The sequence below is a fragment of the Pseudorca crassidens genome, chromosome 2 (genome assembly GCF_039906515.1).
Source record: "Pseudorca crassidens isolate mPseCra1 chromosome 2, mPseCra1.hap1, whole genome shotgun sequence".
NCBI classification, from domain to species: Eukaryota; Metazoa; Chordata; class Mammalia; order Artiodactyla; family Delphinidae; genus Pseudorca; species Pseudorca crassidens.
This window is the reverse complement of record NC_090297.1, coordinates 55296860-55322487: the sequence shown is the minus strand read 5'-3', so window position 1 is coordinate 55322487 and position 25628 is coordinate 55296860. Positions and strand designations below refer to the sequence as shown.

General features: G+C 34.8%; 1 protein-coding gene across 7 annotated transcripts in view; it reads right to left on the bottom strand.

The window, feature by feature from the left end:
- The window catches only part of RAVER2 (ribonucleoprotein, PTB binding 2), a 106761-nt gene that overhangs the window by 37351 nt on the left and 43782 nt on the right, over positions 1–25628 (bottom strand). For 3 of the 7 annotated variants that reach the window (XM_067726425.1, XM_067726424.1, XM_067726420.1), the window contains exons 5-10: positions 23160–23286; positions 13062–13147; positions 11274–11378; positions 11004–11115; positions 8809–9077; positions 273–384 (exon numbers count right to left, since the gene is read on the bottom strand). In XM_067726425.1, the coding sequence (XP_067582526.1) occupies positions 273–384; positions 8809–9077; positions 11004–11115; positions 11274–11378; positions 13062–13147; positions 23160–23286 (811 nt within the window). The remainder of the gene's footprint in view (positions 1–272; positions 385–8808; positions 9078–11003; positions 11116–11273; positions 11379–13061; positions 13148–23159; positions 23287–25628) is intronic. The other 4 variants (XM_067726423.1, XM_067726422.1, XM_067726421.1 and 1 more) reach the window with 4 other exon arrangements.

Here is a 25628-nt window from a genome sequence, read left to right as displayed (position 1 = left end):
CTAGAGCCCACGAGCCACAACTATTGAGCCAGCGAGCTACCTACAACTATGGAAGCCCACGCGCCTGGAGCCCGTGCTCCGCAACAAGAGAAGCCACCGCAATGAGAAGCCCGTGCACCACAGCGAAGAGTAGCCCCCGCTTGCCGCAACTAGAGAAAGCCCCCCGCGCAGCAACGGAAGACCCGATGCAGCCAAAAATAAATTAAATAAATTAAAAAACAATAATAATAATTTTTAAAACTCCAAGATACTAATACTGAGCTCTTACTTACATGATAAGCACACACTGGGCAACACACTTGCTAAGTTCAAGTATGGATTTTTACTGAGCCGAATTTCTTTCGGTGGTTCTCCCAAGAGTGAAGTCTGATTCTTAGAGGCAGCCTATTTATCAAAAACAAGAGAGTGGGTGCTTAATAAGAGGTACAAGGAAATAAAAATGCAGGAAGAGTAGAGAAATACTTGTTCTTCAATAAATCTGGTCTAGTATGATAAAAATTTGTGAAACCTAATGTTTGAAGCTATAAATTTGTGAAATATTTCTGGATACTGATTAAAATGATCACATTTCACCTGCTACTATTTTTCCAATTAGTTTTAAAAAGCTTTTCTAGAACCACAGAACTTTAGATCTGAAAGAGAACTAAAGGCCATCTTGTACAACCTTCTCATTTGAACCAGGAGAGAATTCATGTTCACAAGAAGAAACAAATCCCATACCTTATTTTCAGAAATACTATCATCAACGTTTACTTATTAAAATATTTACTTAATATTTGGCCACAGCCATATGACAAAGGCAAAGTTTATTTATCTCTGGTATTAAAAATAATACCAAATAAAATAAATGGATTTACTAAAATCCAATTCAACATTTAGATGATAACCCTAGAAATTCATATTTATTGAAAATATATGATATCAGTATATATATACTTAAAATAAACTTATTTATTTATTTATTTATTGCCGCATTGGGTCTTCGTTGCTGCACGCAGGCTTTCTCTAGTTGTGGCATGTGGGATCTTCCCGGACCAGGGCTCGAACCCATGTCTCCTGCACTGGCAGGCGGATTCCTTAAGAATCTACCAGGGAAGTCCTGATATCAGTATATTTTTATATAACTAGGTGTAAGGGTTCTAGTATTTCTTTAACAGAAAAATGAGACAAAATCATGGGCTGATTCTTCAGTGTATTTCATATTGTTCTGTCAGAATTTTTACTTTTCACTCTAGGATGGTAAAGATTTTAAAATAAGACACAATTCAGGTTGGTTAATGCTAGTAGCTATGTTTTCTTTTAAATTAATTTTTATTTTGTTCCCTGAACAGAATGAAGAAAGCATAATCTCAAGAGCTTCTTTCTATATTTGAGAGCCAAAGCTCCTTACATTTGTTCCTTATCTGGCCAATATTATTGTATTTAGACAGAGGAAGCTGTTTCGTACATCTTCATAAGCCACGCCAAAAGTCCACATTTGCTTGTGATATGTAAATCACAGATGAAGAGGTATTCATTCATTCATATGTGTATACTGAATACTTACTATGCTCTAGGCATTGTGGTAAGCATTGGTAATACTAAAATGGGTAAGACGGGCACTATCCTTAAGAAATTCAGTCTAGTAGATAAGATAGTTCAAGAGAAGTCTAAGATGGAACCATAAGGTTACAAATGGGAGCTAAAACCATAAGATATATGCCAAAGGAAAGCATATAGCATGAGAAGGGACAGAACCCTAGAGAAAATCCAGTGATTGAGTAAAGGAAAGGTAGCCAGCAAAGAAGTTTCTGATTTTGTTTCTAAAGTACTCAAACTGCTAAAGTAATCAGATTATATCCATAGCAGGGATTCTCAGCTCTAGCTATGCATGAGAATCACTTTAAAAACTCAATAAATAAATAAATAAATAAATACAGAGTCTCTCAACAAAGAAAAGTCATGGACCAAATGGCTTCACTGGAGGATTCTACCAAGTTCTACAAGAAATTAACATCAACCCTTCTCAAACTCTTCCACAAAATTGAAGAGAGAACACCTCCTAACTCATTCTATGAGACCAGTATTACACTGGTACCAAAGCCAGAAAGACACTACAAGAAAACTACAAAACAATATCCCTTATGAATATTGATGCAAAAATCATCAACAAAATACTAGTAAACCAAATTTGGCACATTATTAAAAGGATTATACACCATAACCAAGTGGGATTTCTTCCTAGAATGCAAGAATGATTCAACATACAAAAATCATTCAGTGTAATATACCCCACTAACAGATTGAAGGAAGAAATGCATGATCATCTCAATTAATGCAAAAAAAGCATTTGACAAAATTCAACACACTTTCATGATTAAAATTAAACACTTTCAACAAACAACTAATAGAAGGAAACTACCCTAACATAACAAAAAGCCAACATTATACTCAATGGTGATCTTGTTCTAAGATCAAGAAAAAGCAAATATACCTGCTTTCACAACGTCTGTTCGATATAGCATTGGAAGTTCTAGCCAGAGCAATTAGGCAGGAAAAAGAAAACTAAAAAGCTTTCAAACTGAAAAGGAGGAAGTAAAATTAGTTCTCTTTGCAGGTGACATGAAAATCCTAAAGTTTACATACACACACACGCACAAAACATTAGAACTAATAAAAGAATTTAGCAAAGTCACAGGACATAAAATCAACATGCAAAAATCAGTTGTGTTTCTATACACTAATAATGAACAATCCAAAAGGAAAATTTTTTTAAATTTCCACTTACAATAGCATCAAAAAGAATAAAGTAATTAGGAATTAACTGAACCAAGGAGGAGAAATACTTGTACACTTAAACCTACAAAACATTGCTGAAAGAAACTAAAGACATAAATAAATGAAAAGACATCCCATGTTCATGTATTGGAAGATTTAATATTGTTTAAATGTCAATACTAACCAAAGTGATCTACAAATTCAATATAATCTCTATCAAAATTCTAACTTTTTTGGGCAGAAATAGAAAACTCCACCCTAAAATTGATATGAAATATCAAGGAACCCCAAACAGTCAAAACAATACTGAAAAAGATGAACAATAATGGAAGGCTCATACCTTCCAATTTTCAAGCTTACTACACAGCTACAGTAGTCTCAACAGTATGGTACTGGCATAAAGACAAACATAAAGACCAACAGAATAGGATAGAGAGCCCAGAAACAAATTACTGCATATATAGTTAAATAATTTTCAATAAGTGTCAAAACTATACAATGGGGATAGGCAGTCTTTTCAACAAAAAAATGATGGGAATTCTGGATAGCCACATAAAAGAATGAAGTGGATCCTTACCTAACACCACATACAAAAATGAACTCAAAATGGATCAAAGTCTTAGTTGTAAGAGCTAAAACTATAAAAGTCTTAAAAGAAAAGCTTAGGTGAAAAGATTCATAACACTGGATTTGGTGATCATTTCTTAGAGATGACATCAAAAACAGAAGCAAAAAAAAAAAAAGAAGATCATATGTAGGGCCACAAAACAAGTCTTAACAAATTTAAGAGTACTGAAATCATATCAAGGATTGTTCTGACTATAATGGTATGAAACCAGGAATCAATACTAAGAGGAAAATTGGAAAATTCACAGATATGTAGAAATTAAATAACACACTCTCGAACAACAAAGAAGTCAAAGAAGAAATCAAAAGAGACATCAGAAAGCATCTTGAGACAAATGAAAATGGAAACACAACATACCAAAACTTATGGGCTGCAGAAAAAGCATCTTAAAAGGGAAGTTTATAGCAATAAATGTCTACATGAAGAAAAAAGAAAGACCTCAAAGAAACAATTTAACCTTACACCTCAAGTTACTAGCAAAAGAAGAACAAACCAAGCCCAAAATTAGCAGAAGAAAGGAAATAATAAAGATTAGAGCAGGGCTTCCCTGGTGGCGCAGTGGTTGAGAGTCCGCCTGCCAATGCAGGGGACACGGGTTCGTGCCCCGGTCCGGGAGGATCCCACATGCCGCGGAGCGGCTGGGCCCGTGAGCCATGGCTGCTGAGCCTGCGCGTCCAGAGCCTGTGCTCCGCAACGGGAGAGGCCACAACAGTGAGAGGCCCACGTACTACCAAAAAAAAAAAAAAAAATCCTTAACAGAATACTAGCAACCCTAAATGAAATACTGGCAACCTGAACTTGACAACACATTAAAAGGATTGTACTCTGTGATCAGGTGGGATTTATCCCTGGGATGCAAGGATGGTTCAACACAGGCCAATCAATAAATGTGATACACCACATTAACAGAATAAAGGATAAAACCATATGACTGTCTCAATAGATGCAAAAAACACCTTGGACAAAATTCAACATCATTTCATGATCAAAACTCTCAACAAACTGGGCATAGAGGAAATCTATATACCTCAACATAATAAAAGCCATATATAAAGGACATGCCCACAGCTAACATCATAGCTTTTCCTCTAAGATCAGGAAAAGGACAAGGATGCCCACTCTCACCACTTTTATTAAACATAGTATTGGAAGTCCTAGCCAGAGCAATTTGGCAAGAAAAAAGAAATAAAAGGCATCTAAATCAAAAAGGGAGAAATTGAACCATCTCTGTTTGCATCTGTTGCATTTCTATATACTAACAATGAACTATTAAAAAAGAAATTAAGAAAACAATCCCAGTTATAATACTACCAAAAAGACTAAAATACTTAGGAATAAATTTAGCCATTAGGAATAAATTTAGCCAAGGAGGTGACAGAACTGTATACTGAAAATTATATGACATTGATAAAAGAAATCAAAAATTACACAAATAACTGGAAAGATATCCTGGGTTCATGGATTAGAAGAATTAATATTGTTAAAATGTCCACACTGCCCAAAGCGATCTACAGATTCAATGCAATCCCTATCAAGATTTCAATGGCACTTTTCACAGAAACAGAACGAACAATCCTAAAATTTATGTGGAACCACAAAAGATCCTGAATAGCTAAAGCAATCTTGAGAAGAAGTTCAAAGCGGAGGCATCACACTTCCTGGTTCCAAACTACATTACAAAGCCATAGTCATCAAAACAGTTATGGTACTTGCATAAAAACAGACACACTGACCTATGAAAAGAATAGAGCCCCAAAATAAAGCCATATATATGTGGTCAACTAGTATTTGAAAAGGGTGCCAAGAATACACAATGGGTAAAGGACACTCTCTTTAATAAATGGGTGTTGGGAAAACTGTATGTCCATATGGAAAAAAATGAGACTGGATCCTGATCTTACACCACACACAAATATTTACTCAAACTGGATTAAAGACTTAAATATAAGACCTGAAACCATAAAACTAGAAGAAAATATAGGGGAAAAGCTACTTGACATTGGTCTTAGCAATCATTTTTTGGATATGACACCAAAAGCATAGACAACAAAAGCAAAAGTAAGCAAGTGCTAAAAAGCTAAACTAAACAAAAGAGCTCCTCTACAGCAAAGGAAACAATCAACAAAATTAAAAGGCATCTTATGGAATGGGAGAACATATTTGCAAACCATATATCTGAGAAGGGGTTAATATCCAAAATATATTCAGGAACTCATATGACTCAATAGCAAAGAAAACAAATAACCCAATTAAAAAATAGCAAAGAATCTGAATAGACATTTTCGCAAAGAAGATATACAGGTGACCAATAGGCATATGAAGAGGTTCTTAACATCACTAATCATTGGGGAAATACAAATCCAAAACCACAATGAGATACGATGTTGGTGAGGATGTGGAGAAATTGGAACCCTCGTGCTTTGCTGGTGGAAATGAAAAATGGTACAGCTGCTGTGGAAAACAGAACGGCAGTTCCTCAGAAAATAAGATATAGATGTACCATATGATTCAGTTATTCCACTTCTGGGTAAGTACCCCAAAGAACTGACAACAGGGACTCTAACAGATATTTGTATATAGCAGCATTTTTCACGAGAGCCCAAAGATGGAAACAACCCAAATGTCCATCAATGGACAAATGGAAAAAGAAAATGTAGTCTAGGTACTTCCCTGGTGGTGCAGTGGTTAAGAATCCACCTGCCAATGCAGGGGACACGGGTTTGAGCCCTGGTCCGGGAAGATCCCACATGCCACAGAGCAACTAAGCCAGTGTGCCACAACTACTGAGCCTGCGCTCTAGAGCCTGTGAGCCACAACTACTGAGCCCGTGTGCCACAACTACTGAAGCCCGTGCATCTAGAGCCCATGCTCCGCAACAAGAGAAGCCACTGCAATGAGAAGCCCGCACACCGCAACGAAGAGTAGCCACCACTCGCCGCAACTAGAGAAAGCCTGTGGGCAGCAACAAAGACCCAACACAGCCAAAAATAAATAAATAAAAGAATTTTTTTAATGTAGTCTATAAATACAATAGAATATTATTCAGCCTTTAAAAAAAGGAAATTCCAATACATGCTATAACGTGGATGACCCTTGAAGACACTATGGTGATGGAAATAAGTCAGACACAAAGGACAAAAATTGTATCATTCCACTTACTTTGGGTACCTAGAATAGTCAAATTCTAAGACAGAAAGTAAACAGTGTTTACTGGAGGCTGGGGAGCAGGGAAAATGGAGAGTTGTTGAATGGGTACAGAGCTGCAATATGGGATGATGAAAAAGTTCTGGAGATGGATAGTAGTGATAGTTGCAAAACAATGTGAATGTACTTAATGCCACTGAGTTGTACACTTAAAATTCAGATCTCACCCCTATCTCTCTGAATCAGATTCTCAGGGCTGAGGAAGTTAGAGTCCAGCCCTCTCCATCTTTTTTTTTTTTTTTTTTTTTTTTTTTAAACTCCAGTGGTGATTCTGACAAAAAGACAGAATCAAGAATCACTGGTCAACATAATATTAAAGATGCAGGCCTAAAAATCTACAGCCGAGTTTAACCAACTGTTTAACAAAGTCCAAAATCTTGCTACATACTTGGAAAACATACTTTGAGGTTACCTGGTCCAAGCCCCTATTGTCAGGAAAGAAGAATCACTTCTACAACAATCTGTACAGATGTTCACCTGGGGTCTGCATAATCATTTTCAGTGATATGACATTCACATCTTTGTGAAAGTGTCAAACTTTTTCTTTCTTTAAAAACTTCAACTGTTCTTTGTTATATTAAGCCTAAATCTGCTTTATTGTGTCATACTTATCGGACTAATTCTGCCCACTAGCGAAACATAAAATACCATGTGACTAGACTAGTCTGTAAATTTTTTTTTTTTAACGTCAAATTAAATGTCAGCTGGTCAACCCTTGCCAAGTTCCATGTATCTATTTCCTTCAATTCTTCTTCACGGGATTTGTTTTCCAGGCCCTTCCCCACTTCACCTGTCTTCTTCCAGATACACTCTCATTTGCCCATTATGTGAATCACCTCAAGTCCAGTTTTTCTAAAGACCTCAGTGCTTTCAATGAATTAAAAAGTCTGTGCAAAAAGATACAGACTATTCATATATGAGTTTTATTTAACTTCCCTCAATAACTTACGCAATTAACCCTGCAGATAAATTTTTAAAATTCATTCTATGAAGAACCACCTTAGCTTCCTCAATGTATAATTATAGGCATTCTATCCATACCTCCTGCCATGACTAGGTGACACCAAAACCTCTTACAAAGTCAATATTATTATTTTGATATTTGAATATAGCCAACTACAAGAATTGTTTCCTCACATGCCACTTCTAATCCAAAGGGTATTCTAGGGTACAAGTAAAAAAAATTAAATGTACTTTATTCTACCTACCAATTGTAACATTTACAAATATAAGTGGTTTATAAACCAATAAAATTTGGGGTAAAAACCAAGAATTAAAACCAAGATTAGATTCTTTTGAACAGACCAGAGATTAATAACTGGCTTTGAAATTTTTCAGATAAAATAGAATTTATTCTACCTTTCAATATTAAAATAATACTTAATTAGCTACAGAATATACATTTTAGAAAAAATTAGTATATTTTAAAGAACAGCATTACTATTTACTAAGAAATCCTTATAAATAATATCATTATATAATTGGATAAGTATTAATGGTACTACTACACTTTTCCAAACTACAAAATTTTGAACTTATATTCCTTTATATTTATATATGCATATCTCAAAGTTTTTAGAAAAGCAAATGTTTACAGGAATAAAGAATTCATATTTAAATATTTTATAATAACAGATTTTAAAAACATTTTATAAAAGTTAAATTATTTTATTTACAGACAAACTGGCAAGTAATTAAGCAGAATCCCAAACATCATTTGGCATAACTTATCAAAGGATGGATTTTTGTTTGTTTATAATGACAGGTTTTGTTTTTTTTTAGAGTCCAATATTTTCTCCTCTTTTGAGAAGTAAATGTACAGTATGAAAAAGCCTTCATGTCATTGACATATTATAGGAATTATCTAGTTTATAATCCATATTTATATACTTTAAATATATTATCAACTTCCTTTGAAATTCAAAAATAGTTAAGATTGCTTGATACTTCATAAATTATACCACCTGTAAAATAACCAAAAATTAGATTACTCTCGAATTAGAATAATTTCATTTAAGATATAGTTTAAAAGGAATATATATATATATTCCTTTGTAGTATATACATAATGTAGTATACACATATATACTTCATGTATATACATGTGTGCATTTATATGTATGTGTATGCATGCATGCACACACTCACGCGCGCGCGCGCGCGCACACACACACACACACACACACACACACACACACACACACACACAGTTTTCTTACCCCTGAACTTATCTCCAGGCCTTTTGGCTGACTTTGTTGTTGTTTATGATGTCCCGTGAGCAAGCCTCCAGCAGTAAGGTTTGGAAAGCTCTGAAGATAAGCCTGTGACCCTGAGAAATTTCCTTCTGCCATCCCCACCAAGGCTGGCTGTTTCTCCTGAGTGTTCCCATGCCCTGGCCCAGCTTGTCCAGCAATGTGCTGATTTGGAAGGAATGGTAACATGCCCATGCCAGCTGTTATAGTTGTTTGAGGTGGAATCAAATTAGATGCTGTAGTGAACCACAAATGCAAATAGTTTTTGGTTAGATGAGGCTTATTCACAATAGTCCTTTTGATTTTGTCAAGTTATGGACAGAATGTGCAGAAACCTATTTTTTTACCTATTAGAGAATAGTTAAAATACAAAAGGTGAGGTTAAAGGTTATAAATTAGCAGCCTCCTGTATGGAAAAACAAAAACCTCTAATAGTAATCATGCTTTTCCTATTTTCAACAACTTCCGGGATAATCTCAAGGATGTTATATTTTTTAGTTCCAAGTTTTAATTGTACATTTTAGAAGGTGAGAGCAAAATTTATATACTTTTTGGCACCTAAGTTATATCAGTGCCTTTTTTTTTATGCCCAGTCACTGGAATTTGCCTGCTTTCATATTTGAAGGGAATAATTAACTAAGCCTTCAGTTAAAAAAAGTCTCTGACACTCAAAAATTAATAAAGTTACATTAAACCCAACAATACATTTAGTCAGCCAGGTTGCACCAGCTCCTAAGAGTCAACTGTGCTATCTCTTCCCAGATCTTGAGTTCAACGTCTTTGCATGGGTAACCTGAAATCAGCCATGGTTGGACTGTTTACACACAGAAATCCACAAATGCTACAAATCAAGACTTTTTTTTAACCCAGAGAGCTGGTTTTTAAACACCAGCACACCACTGGTTTAAAAAAACATCAATATTTATGAGTAGCTAAGCACCAAATGAAAGTTTAACACATTAAAGTTTTACATTTTTATTTACAGGGAGTAACAAGAAATTCTGGAAGAAATAAAAATAGGAAAATCCTGAACCATTCCATTTTTTAAAACTCTATAGGTCAAAACTAAATGAAAAGAGCTGGTTTTGACAACTATCTTAATTAAATCAAAGTTATATTTTACAAATTCACTAAACAAATTTCTTAAATTATTTTTAGTACTAACTATTTAGAGATAGATTCTCAATTCTATCTTTTAGCAATATATTTATTTGGACACTTTGAATTTTCAGTGTTCTTAAAGCAGCAGTGCTAAAGCAAATGGCTATTTAATCCAACACAAATTATATATAAATATCTGTATAAGCTTCTAGGCATACAATATTTAATTTTTAGGACAGACTCTATCACACTATAAAAATTTCTATAGCTGTCTGTGTACTGGTTTAACTTTTGCCCAGTCAATTCCAATAGTCTGAATTGATTATCTGACCATTTGACTTGGTTTTATGTACAAGAGGCTAAACATGCTACCCATATTTAACTGACTTGGTTTTTTTTCTTTTTTATCACTGGTGGACTTTCTCTTTTTTCCCCTCAGCATGCTCACTTCCAACAAATTTCAGTTAAACTTCAAATTGAAAGTGTCTTTCAAAATCACATAAGCCATCCTGGTATACTACCATCTATTATTCTGAAAAGAAAAATAATTGTTCTGTTCAAATTTGTTATATTTTAGAAGCACATAATACACATTTTTTTTTTACTACTAATTTGGAGCTCACATTTTAGAAAATGATACAAATAAACAATCAAACTTTAAATTTATCATTACCAGATATTTCTTAATAAAGCTAAGGGTTTCTTATCCAGGCAAAAATTAAATGGATCCCTATGTAATGTGCTGTCAGCCCAGTGGGCAGCATGTCAGTCTCAAATAGATCTATGTCTCTGCCTCATGCTGCTGTGAACCTTCATCAAATATTAAAGCATATCCAACAGAGAAAGTCTTATCTTGGCATAGAAGCAAGTCCATCAATAAATAACTACCAATAGTATTCTAATATTAAAAATAGAAAAGCCAAGAGGGCTCTTGAAATTTTAAATGACTGAATAAAACTCAAATCTGACCTTCCTGTAAATAAAAGTAGAATACAGGTACACTATCTTTAAATCTCAAATCTGACTGTTTACTGACGTCTCAGCAAATACACATAATTTACTTTTATGTGTTTCTCCAAGATGGCCCAACTCTGTTTTCAATGGAAGCGGTGACCCTATCCCTACTGCAGCTTGAAGTACCATAGCTGGGGGTTCTCCAAGTAAGCCTGGTTTCTGCAAAAGAAGAGAAGAAAAGACTTTTGCTCATGGCAGCAAGACATAACCTAATAAAAAAGCTACACATGTGAAAATTCATGAACAATCTGACCAACAGCCTGATTATAGAAAAGGAATGAACTCATTTCAAATGAAAAAAGTAATTCCATACTTACATTATTAGTATGAATATTCTCAAACTTCATTAATTGTTGCTGTGCCAGTGGTACATGAGAAAGATTCTGAAGAAATAAATTAGAAGTATTACCCATAAGTGAGCTCTGTGAAAATGATAAAACATTAAGTTAGTTTAATTTTGAAGAGCTACTTGTGTAATTCATTTTAAAGTTCAATTCCTGAGTTGATCTGAGCAAAAGCAACAGCTTCTTAATATTCTACTTTCTAATTACTGGCAACACTAATTAATTCTTTCAATAATACACAAGATGTGACCATACAGTCATGAAACTAATTCCATACCCCTTCCTTCTTTTCTTCCATCTTTCCTCCCCTCCCCTCACCCCTTTCTGGCTTTGATGTCAGTATCACTCAATCATTTATTTATTCATTTAATCATTCAACAAATATTTATTGAGCACTTCTATGTGCCAGGCACTGTGCTCCAATATGGTCTGCCTCATGGATCTTACAGTCCCCTGAGGAGGGGAGACATTAATTAATTATAAAAACATACAATTAAAAATGGCAATGAGTGTATGAAGGAAAAATACAAGGAGCTATGGAAACAAACAGTGGTGGAACTTGATTTAGATTGGTAAATTCAAGGAAGGTTTCCCTGAGGAACTAACTCTTGCACAGAGATCTGAAGGCTGTGGAGAAATAACTAGGTGAAGTCTGGGGGAACAAGGGGGTGCTGCGGTGGGAAGTATTCCAGGTAGAAGAACAGCGGGAGCAAAGACCTAAGGAGAAGAGAAGAAAGCCCTTCACGGACCACAAGCAGTTCACCAGAGCTGGGACAGTGACACCTAAGGCATATGAGAGGCAGGAGAGGCCAGCTTAGACAGGCCCTCAAGGCAAAATTAAGCAGTTGGTCTTTATTTTAAAGTAAAGGGAATATTGTCAATACTCTGGTCTCCCCTCCCATATCACTTTAAACCTTATTGTAATTAACTGTTTAATGCTTGTTTTCTCTATTTGTTGAAATTCTATAAGAATAAGGACTGTGAATATTCTGTTCAATGCTATAGCCTCAATGGCTAGCAGAGTGTCTAGTACATGTTAGATTTTCAATAAAATATGTTAAGTAAATGAATGGAAAATGTACAGGTCATATGTTAGATTCTAAGAATGAAAAATAAACAAATAAGCCTTTTCCTTAAAAAGCTGCGTTTAGGAACAGACATTCATTCATTCAACCTATAACAACCCATTTATCATGTGTTAGGTTTGATTTGTAATTAGGCTTCTATATAGATATAGCCTTAAACAGTACCTGAAATTAGTAGGTAATATTTATCTCCAATATTACGGATATTTATGTACACAAACATAGTTTAAAATACTTATCTGAAAAAGGTAAGAAAAAAAATTTTTACTCTCATAAATATATAAATTATTTCTATAACATTGATTAAATTTTAAGAATTAAGAGTTATTATTCATTTATTTTTCTTTCTGTAAATACTTTTTTGAGTTAAGACCACATAAAACTTGTTTTGAGCTACTGAGTTATTTCTAGAAAAATATACCACAAAATATACCTCTTCCCTTCTTAATGCCCTACAAAAAGGAACCAATAAATATATAAACTATGATGCTTTGATTACCTTGATTTGATTTGATTTCCTTATTAAGTTCTGTTTTTAGGTAGGTACACTTATTACTCAGAATTTTATTTGAAAACAAAATACTCATTTAACTCCTTGAGAACTTTAAGTGTAAAGAACAAACAAAATATTCACTCCAAATGTCTGATGCTTCAGTACTCGATGCTATTTATATACCTGATGTGCTTTATTCAAATGTAAAAATGCAGGGGAGATGGATGGATTCATCAGATGTGGCAAGCTGTGAGGTGTTCCAAGAACTGCTTTAAGAAAATAAAAGTAAAAATTTAACTTTATGATATCTATGGAATTCAAAAATAAATAAAACAAACTCCAAAAAGGGTAAATGAATATTTCTTTAAACTTTTAACATATGTGGTGGAAGTTCAATGATATACTGACCTTGTCATCGTACAAAAAGTGACAGGCTCCTTTCCTTGTGATTCAACTCTAGAATTTGATTTTAAATTCCAACACCTTCTGTCTTAATGGAAAAACACCAAACCTAGCCTTTCTCTTCTCTGGCACTTAATGCAAGAAAACTAATTCCACCTTTTAATAAGTATAATACTAATTGAACCCATGTTATTTGCTCAGTATTTTTGTTAGTTTTTTTTGGGTATTCTGGCAGTGAGTCAGGTGGGAGGGGAAGAACAATATACAGTCCTTGTCGTTAAAGCTTATAATCCAATTGAGAAGAGAATATGTACATTTAAAGATATTTCATAAAAAACCTACAGAAACAACGATATTGTATATAGTTGATAAAAGGAATAAATGATAACCATACTCTTTATCAAGTTTGTCTAAGAGTACAAATACCAGAGTACATATCAGAAGAGATATTTTAAGAACATACAATATACAGACAAAAAGAACCATGAGATAGAAAATATATGAAGCAATTCATCTAATTATTAGATGTAAACTGTCATAATATACAGCTAATTAGAATCATAGAAGGTCAGGCTTAGAAAGTACTTCAAAAAACACGTAATCCAATGATCAAACGTATCTGAAATTTATACATAACACTGCTACAAGTTCATTCATGCTTGAAAAACTTTGTTCCAAATTTTTGTTACTTGCGGAGGCAGTCCATTACATCTTTGGAAAACTGAAAGCACTTAGAAAGCACTTTCTTTAGAATGAACCAGTTTCAATGATAGATGATGGGAAGATTAGATCATTAGGGTAAGTTGCTTATAAAGGAAAATACTGTTTATTAGGAAAGAGTGGTAAAGATCGTCATTTCATAATGATTAAGGGGTCAATTCATCAATTAGGATGCAACAATCTTAAATGTCTGCGGACCAAATAACAAAGCTTCAAAATATATGAAGCAAAAATTTCTAGAACTGAAAGGAAAAGCAGACAAATCTACAATTATGGTTAGAGATTTCAATACCACTTCCTCTCATTTTTCAGACAGTCACTGTATTTTGTTATAAAACATTAAAATATTTTTTCACAGCTTTTAGTGAATATAGTATTTCCCAGTTTAAAACAACAACCAGAATTAAAACATTCTGAAAACGTCCGCAGTCTCACATCTAACTGCCCTTACCCTTAGATTTTGGCTAGGTCTCCCATTGAGCCTCTTGCTCCCCTCAATAATTGATAGCATAAGTGGACTGAAAACCAGTAAGGATATAGGAGACTTGAACAACACTATCAACCTAAAATTTATATACAAAGTATTATAAAGCTGAGACGAAGTGACAGAGTGGCATGGACTTATATACACTACCAAATGTAAAATAGATAGCTAGTGGGAAGCAGCTGCATAGCATAGGGAGATCAGCTCAGTGCTTTGTGACCACCTAGAGGGGTGGGATAGGGAGGGTGGGAGGGAGACGCAAGAGGGAGGAGATATGGGGATGTATGTATCTGTATAGCTGATTCACTTTGTTATAAAGCAGAAACTAACACACCATTCTAAAGCAATTATACTCTAGTAAAGATGTTAAAAAAAAAAAAACGGATTTGCAAGGCAGAAATAGAGACACAGACGTGGAGAACAAACATATGGACACCAAGGGGGGAAAGCGGAGCAGTGGGGGTAGTGGAGGTGGTGGTGGGACGAATTGGGAGATTGGGATTGGCATATATACACTAATATATATAAAATAGATAACTCATAAGAACCTGCTGTATAAGAAAATAGTCTTAAAAAAAAAAAGAAAAGAAAACTGATGTTCCTGGTCAAAAAAAAAAAAAAGGATTATAGTATGTCATGACCAGGTGTGGCTTACTGTAGGAGTGAAAGATTGGTTTAACATTCAAAAATCAATCAATATAATTCATCATGGTAACAGACCAGAAATAAAAAAGCCACATTGATGATATCAATAAATGGAGAAAAGCATTATATAAATCCCAGCAATTATCATGATAAAATATCTCAGCAATATAAAAATAGAAGAAAAATTTCCCAGCTTGAAAAAGAAAATCTGTGAATAAAAAACTATAGCTAACATAATGCTTAATAATAAAAGAATGAATGCTTTCTCTGTAAGATCAGGAACAAGGCAAGGATGTCCACTCTCATCAGTTCAATGCACAAATTTTTCAGGAATTTCTATCAACTGCAATAAAGCAAGAAAATAAAATAAAAGGTATACATATTGTAAAGAAAGAAGTAAAACTGTGTTTATTTGTAGATGACATGATTGCCTATACAGAAAATCCTAAGGGCAATACCTACTATTGATAGAAATAGAAAGCAAGACTGCAAGATACAAGATAAATAGACAAAATCAATTGTACTTGTATATGCTAGCAACAAGCAGTAGGAAATTGAAATTTAAAAAGTAATACTATTTAAAATAGTATCAAGAATATATAAAGAACTCAGCAACAAAAAGACACACAACCCTGTTTAAAAATGGGCAAAGAATTTGATTAAGCATTTCTCCAAAAGAAGACACAAAAATAGACAACAAGCACAAGAAAAGATGCTCAACATAATTAGTCATTAGGGAAATTCAAATCAAAACCATGATGAGTTGCCAGTTGATTCCTATTTGGATGGCTAAAATTAATAATAATTTAAAAAACCCAGAAAGTAACAAGAGTCTATAAAGTTATGGAGAAATTGGAACCCTCATACATTGCTTTGGGAATGTAAAATGGTGCAGCCACTGTGGAAAACAGCTTGGCAGCTCCTTAACAAGTTAAACATAGAATGACCATATGACCCACCAATTCTAGTTCTAGGAATATAACCCCAAAAGAACTGAAAACAAATGTTCCAATGCTTGTACATGAATATTCATAGCAACACTCTTCACAAGAGTCGAAAAGTGAAAACAACTCAAATGTCCATCAATGCTATGTGCATACGATGGAATATTACTCAGCCAAAAAAAGGAAGGAAGTCCTGATACATATTACAGTACTCAGAAACATCATGCTAAGTGAAAGAAGCCAGACACCAAAAGTCACATAACGACTTCTGTTTATATGAAACATGCAGACTAAGCAAAAGTGTAAAGACAGAAAGCAGATTGGTTGTTGCCAGGGCCTGGACAGAGGAGGAAATGGGAAGTCACTGTTTCATGGGTCTGGATTTTATTTTGAGATAATGAAAATGTTTGAAAGTAGGCAGAGTTGGTGATTACACAACACTGTGAAGGTACCAAATGCCACTGAATTACTGACTCTGAATTCTGCCTCAGAAAATCACTGCAATAAAAAAATAGTATCGAGGAACATGAAATGCTATGGATAAATCTGAAAAAATATGTGTAAGATTTATACCCTGAAAACTACAAAATATTGCTGGGAGAAATTAAAGAAGACCTAAATAAACGGAGAGATATACCGCACTTAATGGCAAATTGTTGTCAGTTCTGCACAGATTAGCATACAGATTCAACACAATTTCAATCAAATTTCCAGCAGACGTTTTTCATAGAAATTGACAGCTGATTCTAAAATTTATATGCAAATACAAAGGACCTAGGATAGGCAAAACAAAGAGAAAAAGAACAGAGTTGAAGGACTTACACTAACTGATTTCAGGACTTATTATAAAACTGTGTATAATCAAGACAATGTAGCATTGATATAAAGGCAGACATTTAGATCAATGGAATAGAAACAGAGTCCAGAGATAGAGCCATATATATATGGTCAATTGATTTTTGAAAAAAGTGTCAAGAAATTCAATGAAAAAGGATAATCTTTTTTAACAAATGATGCTGGAACAACTGTAGAAAAAAATTAACCTGGACCTTTACCTCATATCATAAATAACAATTAACTTGAAATCATTCATCAACCTAAACTTAAGAGGTAAAATTATAAAACTTCTTGAAGAAAATATATAAGAACATCTTAGTGACCTTGAATTTGGCAAAGATTTCTTAAATATGACACAAGAAGTATGAATTATAAAACAAAAAATAATAAACTGGATATTGTCAAAATAAAAAATTTTGCTCTTCAAAAGATATTGTTAAGAAAATAAAAGGACAACCTACAGAGTGGTTGCAAACCCATATATCCAATAAAGCACTTGTATCTAGGATAAAAAACCCTAACAACTTAATAAGAAGATAAACAACCTAATTTTAAAATGTACAAAATATCTTAAAAGATATATTAACAAAGAAGGTATAAAGATGGCAAATTAGTACATTAAAAGATGTTCAAAATCATTTGTCAAAAGGAATATTCAAATTAAAACCACAATGAGACAGCACGATAAACCAAATAGAAAGACTAAAATTAAAGGATCAACATATCAAATGTTGGTGAGGATACTGAACGAACTAGAGCCCTGGACACTGATGGTGAGAATGTAAAATGGTTCAACCACATTAGAAAAGAGTTGGAAGAGTGTCTTACAACTTAAACATACATCCACCATATAACCCAGCCATTCTACAACTATGTCTTTATCCAAGAGAAATGAAAGCATAAGTCTACATAAAGATTAGAAGCAAATCTTCACAGCAATTTTATCTGTAATGACCCCGAACAGGAAATAACCCAATGTTCAACAAATCAATGAAAATGGAAATTGTAGAACTGAATACTACTCAGCATTAAAAACGAAAAAAAAAAACTATTGATACACGCAGCAACGTGGATGAATCTCAAAATAATAAGCTGAGGGAAAGAAGCCATACAGTACATACTGTGTGACTCCATTTATATAAATTTCTAGAAAATACAAACTATAGTGACAGAAAGCAAATTAGTAGTTTCCTGGGGATGGGGGGAGGGGTTACAAAGAGACAAAAGGAAAGTTTTGAGAGTAATGAATATGTTCATTATTTGGATTATGGCGATAGTTTCATGGGTTATACATGTGTTAAATCTTACCAATTTGTACAATTTAAATATGTGCAGATGAATGTGCCACAGTTATACCTCAAGAAAGCTGTTAAGCATACAATTTAGATTCTAAGTAATTATATACTAGTTAAACTTTAAAACAGACACACACACAAGGACAGAGAGAAGAAATCTACAATATTTACACTATACTGTATTTTCTTAAGGTATTTAGAAGGTCTGGATTGAAGAGAAAAGATCAGTATGCTTCAAGTAACATAAAGTAGGCGTAGGAGGAAAATCGACCTGACGGCCGTGCATAAGTAGGTGTAGGAGGAAAATCAACCTGATGGTCGTGCACAGATTAGATCAGACAGAAAAGAAGGCAGACCAGAAAAGTAGTTAAAAGTTTACAGACTAGACCATATATAACAAGGTATGTATAAGTTGTGCAACAGACAGATTAAGGAAGGAGTTTAATCAGTAAACAATATCTAAGTACTTTTCACTGTAAGTAGCAGTTCTGTCCTAGATGCCTGAGATGAACCAAACAGATAAATCTTTGCCATTATGGAGCCTTCTCTAGTCTAGTGGAAGAGAAGGCAATAAACAACTAGATATGTGTCAGTTACTGGAAAAAATGATACAGTGAGAAAGAAGTTTGGGCAAGGGTTTAAATACAAATATATCATACAGGCATACTTCAGGTTTGGTTCCAGGCCACTCCAATAAAGTGATTATGGCAGTAAAGCAAGTCACACAATTATTTTAGTTTCCTGGTGCATGTAAAAGTTATGTTTATGCTATACTGTAGTTTATTAAGTGTGCAATAGCATTATGTCTAGAAAACAATGTATATATACCTCAATTTAAAATGCTAACCATCATCTGACAAAAGCAGTGTTGCCACAAACCTTCAATTTGTAAAAAAAAAAAAACACACATAGCATCTGTGAAGCACAGTAAAATATGGCACACTTGTGTATATATGTATCATATAATATAAACAAATTACAGGCAATTATGATCCTTTGTAATTAGTTTGTTCAGAGGCTTCTGTGAAGAGCTCAGGATATAGTAAGGGATATAGTTAAGATTTAGTAAAAAAAACATAGTAAAGGAAAAACAAATGAAATTTATTGATTAACAAGAGCTTGTCTTTCCTGAACACCAAGAAACTTTCCATACGCTGTCTCCTTGCATGTGTTCAGGTAAGGTATTCAACCCTCTTCACTGGCCATTCCAAACAAAGAAAAAGCTACCAGTGTAATAATGATATATCTTTCTTAAAACAGTAGAAGTAGCACTAAAATAAAAAAGCCTAATTTCATATGGTCATACACCAACCTGAGTAGAAAAGCAGAGTGGAGAATACATATCTTAGATGAAAACATGAGACAAAAATAATTTGGGGGAGAAGTTACTAAAGATAGTCCAGGTGTGAACTATACTTTCTAAGAGACACAAGAGTGTAATATACTTCTTTAAACTCTGATACAAACTTGGACTGCATTAATAGGAATATAATGATCATAGGAAGGAAATCCCACTGCATTCTGTGCTGATTAGAACCCATCTACAGGATAAATTCATGTCTGTGTACACCATATTTCAGGGCAACCCAGACAACCTAGGTATCTTTACAAGAGGACAACTTGGGCGGGGGGTGCTCTAGAGAGCGTATCCTATGACATGTTATATAAAGTCAAATACAGAGCCATAGTTTACAAAGAGAATAGAAGAGGTGTATAAAGAGAACCATACTCAATATTTTGTCATAACATATAAGGGAAAAGAATTTGAAAAAGAATATATACACACATATATATATATATATGTATATGAATCACTTTGCTGTACACCTGAAACTAACACATTGTAAATCAATTATACTTCAATAAAAAAATAAATTGTTCTTAAAAAAGAGAACTGTTATTTGTATTTACTTTCATCTTAAAATATAAAAATATTAAGCTTTATCATTTCTTAATATATGGATTGACAAAGGTACATTCATGTAACTGACATATAAGTGATACATATACTGTATATACTGGGGCTCTACTAAAAATATACTTTACTGATAGAGTTGCATAGTCAAAAAATAAATAAATAAAATGAGACCACTGGTCTGGAGAACAGAAGACAAAGAAAATCAAAGATGACTAAGGTTTCATGATAGCTGTCTTCAACATTAGAAGGCTTTTCTTATGGAAGAAGGAGTAGATTTATTCTGTGTTTCCTCATAGGAAGAACTAGAATAAGTGGCTAAAAGTCATAGAAATCACCATCTAATACAAGGGAAAACCTAGTAATTAAATTTGTTAAACCAGGGAATAGCTGCTTTGGAAAATAATGAGCTGCTCTATGTTTTGAGTAGTCAAGACATACAAAGGATATCTCTATACCATTAAAATTGTAGAAGGGATATCTGACTGCATAGTAGGCTGAGCTGGACACCTCTAAAACTACTTCCTACACAGAGATAATTGATGATTATATGAAGTACTTAATATGAACACTGTTGGTATAATAAAGAATTTAACTGGTCTTTGTCTTTGGTTCCTGGAAGGAAAACTCTAAATCCTTGGAATTTTCCCAGTGACAGGAGTGTCTTTGTTATGCTAATGAGGTGGCTAAGTGTGGGCCCCTAGATGGCTTCAGGATGGGGACTGGTCATACCAGAAAGACCTACCATGTGATTAGAGGACTAGGGCTTTGAGCCATATGATATCAGCCTAACCTCCTGACTTCCAGGGAGAGGAGGGGGACTGGAGATAGAGTTCAATAACATGGTCAGTCATGCCTACATAGCAAAACCCCAATAAAAACTCTAGATACTGAAGTTGCTGCAGCAGGGAGTTCTGGCTAATTAATACACATGTGTGCTGCAAGGCAGATGTGCTCTGATTCCATGGGGAAAGAGCATAAAAGCTCTGCAGTTAGGACCTTCCGGTCTGGAAGCCCTAAGTCTCTTGATTAGGCTATTTCTGAGTTACATCTTTTAAAACAAAACTGTAATCATAAGTACAGTAAGTTCCCTACATACGAACCTTCAAATTGTGAACTTTCAAAGATGCGGACGTGTGTTCTCCTGTCCAATCAGGTAAATTAGTTTACGTGACTGGCGTACCTTGTCACGTGTGTGCATCCTCTACAAGTGGTTGTGCTTTTGTGTACTTTACTGTACAGTACTGTATAGAGTACAGTAGTACAGTATCTTTATTTCAAGCCCAGGATGTCCCTTACATACATGTCATTGGGTAGCTTCCTAAATATATGAAGCAAGTGTAAAAGCAGCAGTGACATAGCTGGTACTGCTAAGAAGTGCCAGGAATTGGAGGCCCAGAGAAAGGACGAAGAGAGACAAGAGGAAGAAGAAGTAACTGAAGAACCGAAGAGATTCACGACACAGGAAGTGGCAAGGGGATTTTCTTTATTTGAGGAGGCAGTTAGTTTTGAGGCACAGGACCTGAACGTAGAATGGTACACGAAGGCTGCAACAGCCATTCAGAATGCAATTCAGTGCTACCGTGTCATCTATGACGAGAAAAAAAGAGCTACTGCCCAGACATCACTGGATTGTTTCTTCAAGGGGGTACGTAGAATTGAATCCAGCAAGGAACCAGAACCTGCGCCATCAATGTCAGGCATGAGTGAGATTGCAGCTTGCCCTCCGTCCCCTATTGCTGACGATCCTTCAGCTCTACCACTTCCCACCCCCTCTCCCCACTCCAGTCAGTGACTCTTCTTGCCTGTTCACTCGATGCCAGCCCCTGTATGCCGGCTGTTGTACTGTACTACTGTACTTTTCAAGGTACTGTACTGTAAGATTAAAAATGTTTTCTTTATTTTTCTGTGTTTGTTTTTTACATATTATTTGTGTGAAAAGCATTATAAACCTATTAGAGTACAGTACTATATAGCCGACTACGTTAGTTGGGTACCTAGGCTAACTTTGTTGGACTTACAAACAAACTGGACTTACAAACACGCTCTTGGAATGGAACTCGTTTGTATGGGTGGGGACTTACTGTATAATGCTTTCCTAAGTTCTGTGAGTCTAACAAATTATTGAACCTGAGGGGGTCACAGGAACCCCCAAATTTGAAGCAAGTTAGTCAGAAGTGTAGGTGACCAGGGGACCTCTGAAGTTGCGGCTGCTGTCTGAAGTAGGGGCAGACCTGTTGGGGACAAAGCCCTTACTTGTAGGATCTGTGCTAACTCTAGGTAGTTGGTGCTAGAACCGAATTGCAATATACTAGCTGGTGTTAGACCAGTTGGAGCTGAAACAGAATAAGTATATTTAATCTAAACATTTGTAATCTAAAGCTTAGTGTTGAATATAGGCATTCATTTCCTCATAATGATAAAACATACATTTTGTGTATGCACAGTTGTGCATTTCAAAAGGTAAATAAACTCTTCTCAATGAATACTAAATAGATACTTAATGTATGCCAATATTATAAAAATTTCCATAATACTTAGAAAATGATGTTTTTCTCATTTTCTAAAAAGTGGAACAATTTCACAATGAAAAAGAGGAAGAAGCAGAGAGGAAACAGACCTTAACACTTTCCAACAAAGTAATTCTGCCAAAAATATTACGTAGAAAAGTATCATATCCTTTGTTAACATAGGCTGTAACAGTGTAGTATATTAAATATTACCTTATTAAGCCATGTGTTACCTGGTTTACAAATTCATGTCAACCAGTAACTAACCTGAAGGTTTAATATTTAATACTTATTAATAGTTAAAAAAAAAAAATCAGGAAACCCGTAAGCAGTTTGTCCCTATCAAAAACAGTCAAAACATATTTTCACCTCAGATCATTAATTAAAATAAATTATATTTTATATATTCACTGATAAATTCTAGAAAAAATAAATATTCTTGGACTAATTTAAGTGTGTTTTTCATGTAAAACAGCACAATTAACTTCATGCCAACATTCTACGTTTAATCAGCACACATGAAGTTTACCTGGTTTAACAGTTCGCCCGCAGAGCTGGGGTTGTAGAAGAACTTGTAACATGGCAGGGTTGTTTAAACTTTTCATAATTTGCACTGGATTTGGCTCTGGAAGTAAGCCCTTTTGATTACTGTGCATCTTTGATGAATACAGAAATAGAAAACATTAGAACAAGGATAAGCACAAAGATGAAACCGTAAAGGCTTTTTTCCAGAAATTCTCATTCACCTGATAAGATCTATTTTATGATAACCACAACTTACTTTATATTATATACTTGTTGTATACATTCTACCACAATTCCTAATTGTAAGATATTCTACCATACAACATACACTGAAATCCTCATAGAATGTTTCAGTTAAGTAGAAATTGGCTTTAAGAGGACTAATGATTTAGTCAGATAAATCTCTTCATACAAGTAGAAAGGTATCGGGGAATCTGAATTTATTAACAGGGAGGTAACCTGTTGACACAGGATGAATATTTTGATACTGTAGAAGAACCTTACTACAATGTTGATCTCAAGTTTAATAAGGTGGGATGCCTTACAAAGCAACATTTTTCTTATAATAACAGTCTTTAATTCATTAACTTAATCCTCTAATATGAGACAAAGATGAACTGGCCTTACATACATGTCATTGGGTAGCTTCCTAAATATATGAAGTTGTTCTCAGATTTTAAAAGCCAGCCTGATAGATGAGAATATTAATATAATGATGTAAAAGCAGAAGAAGAATGATGTAATATAATGATGTAAAATATAATGATGAAAACTATGAACTTCCAACCAGGAGAAAATGGAGAACCGACAAGGACAACTGGATTCCCTCTCTCATCCCAAGCTGTGACATTAAGAGGGAGAGGGTGATGGATTGAGAACCTGACACTAAACCCGTGAGAAATCCCTGGACAGACACAAGGTAGTGCCTCAAGAGTGTGAGAGAGGCTGGATCCACAGACAGGATAGCTTGGGGAAGGGCCTTTTAGGAAGGTCCTTGGGGAAGGGCCTTCCTCCACATCACCCCCTAGGGATCATGGCTAGGAAAAAGCAGGAAAAGGGCAGCATCAGTCCAGTGACCGCCTAGGAGCAGTGAATTAACAGCAGGGTGTTGTGCAAACTCAGAGACAGTGGGGACCATGTAACACTAGGTAGAGGCACCAAAAACTTCCTTCCCACATCCTCCAACCTTCTCTACTTCCTTCCTCCCACTGGGCAGGGTGGAAGAGTTATAATTAAGGAAGGCAGAACCTGGAAAAGAGCAGGGTTGGGAGAAGAGATTAAGAGGCTCTAAGGGGCAGGGTTGCCTGGCTGGGGTGGGAAAGGGCTGTCTGTGGTCAAGGCCAGACGGTCAAGGCAGAGGTTCTCAGCCCTAGGTTCCTGCCCGCCTTCCCTAAACCCTAGCTGAGACCAGCCTTCAGCACTCCTCCTCCATCTCCAGCCCCTCAACCTCTAAACACTCACATACAAAGAAGCCAACCGCCATACCCCCTACCAAAGGAGATATGTATCCACAGAACAAAATAACTAGGCATGGGGAGAATGTAGCCACAAAAACTAAAGGCAACAAACTGAAGCACCTATAAGAGACAAAGCAGAATTAAAGGATAGGAAATAATAAGAATGTTAACTAAACATAACAGACATCCTAAAAAAAAGATAATATATTTTTACTGGTAACATGAAACAAGGACAAGCAGTTATAAAGAACAACCAATTAGAAGTATGAAAAACACAACTGTTAGAGAAAAATAATGGCAGCCATCACTTACTATATATACTTGGCATTGTTCTAAGCATGTTACATGGATTAGATCACTTAATGCCCCAAAACAACTCTATAGGGTTCGTGTTATTACCCCCATTCTATAGGTGAGGAAACTGGAGAAACTCATAAAGCATTATTCTTAACCTCTACTCTGTGCTTCAACAGATAAGTTAAACAGTAGAATATATGAGACTGAAAAACAAAATAAGTGACCTGAAAGGTCAGGTCAAATAAACTTCCCAGAATACATGAGCAGAGGATAAAGAGGGAAATACAAACAAAGTAAAACATGGTAATGAAAAATGCAAACAAGAGAGAAAACCAAGGCAATGAAGGGACTAGAAGTCTTAACATCTATATAATAGGAGTCCCTGAAGGATTAGGGAAAAAAAGGGAATCTTTGAAGAAGTAATGGCTGAGAATTTCCCAGTATTAAAGAAAAATTAAAGACCACAAAATGAAAGGGTTCCAAATATGATAGAGAAAAACACACACCTGGTTACATTTTTTTGGTGTGAAATTTAAGAACATCAAACACCCCCCCCCCATACTAAAAACTTCCAGTGAGGAAGAACATATCTCAGAAAAAAAAAAAAAAAGCAGATTAATATCATCTTCACTCTCAAAGCATCAACCCTGGATTTAAGAAGGCAGCAAATTAATATTTTCAAAGTGCTGCAGGAAAAAAACTTTGAATCTAGATTTTTA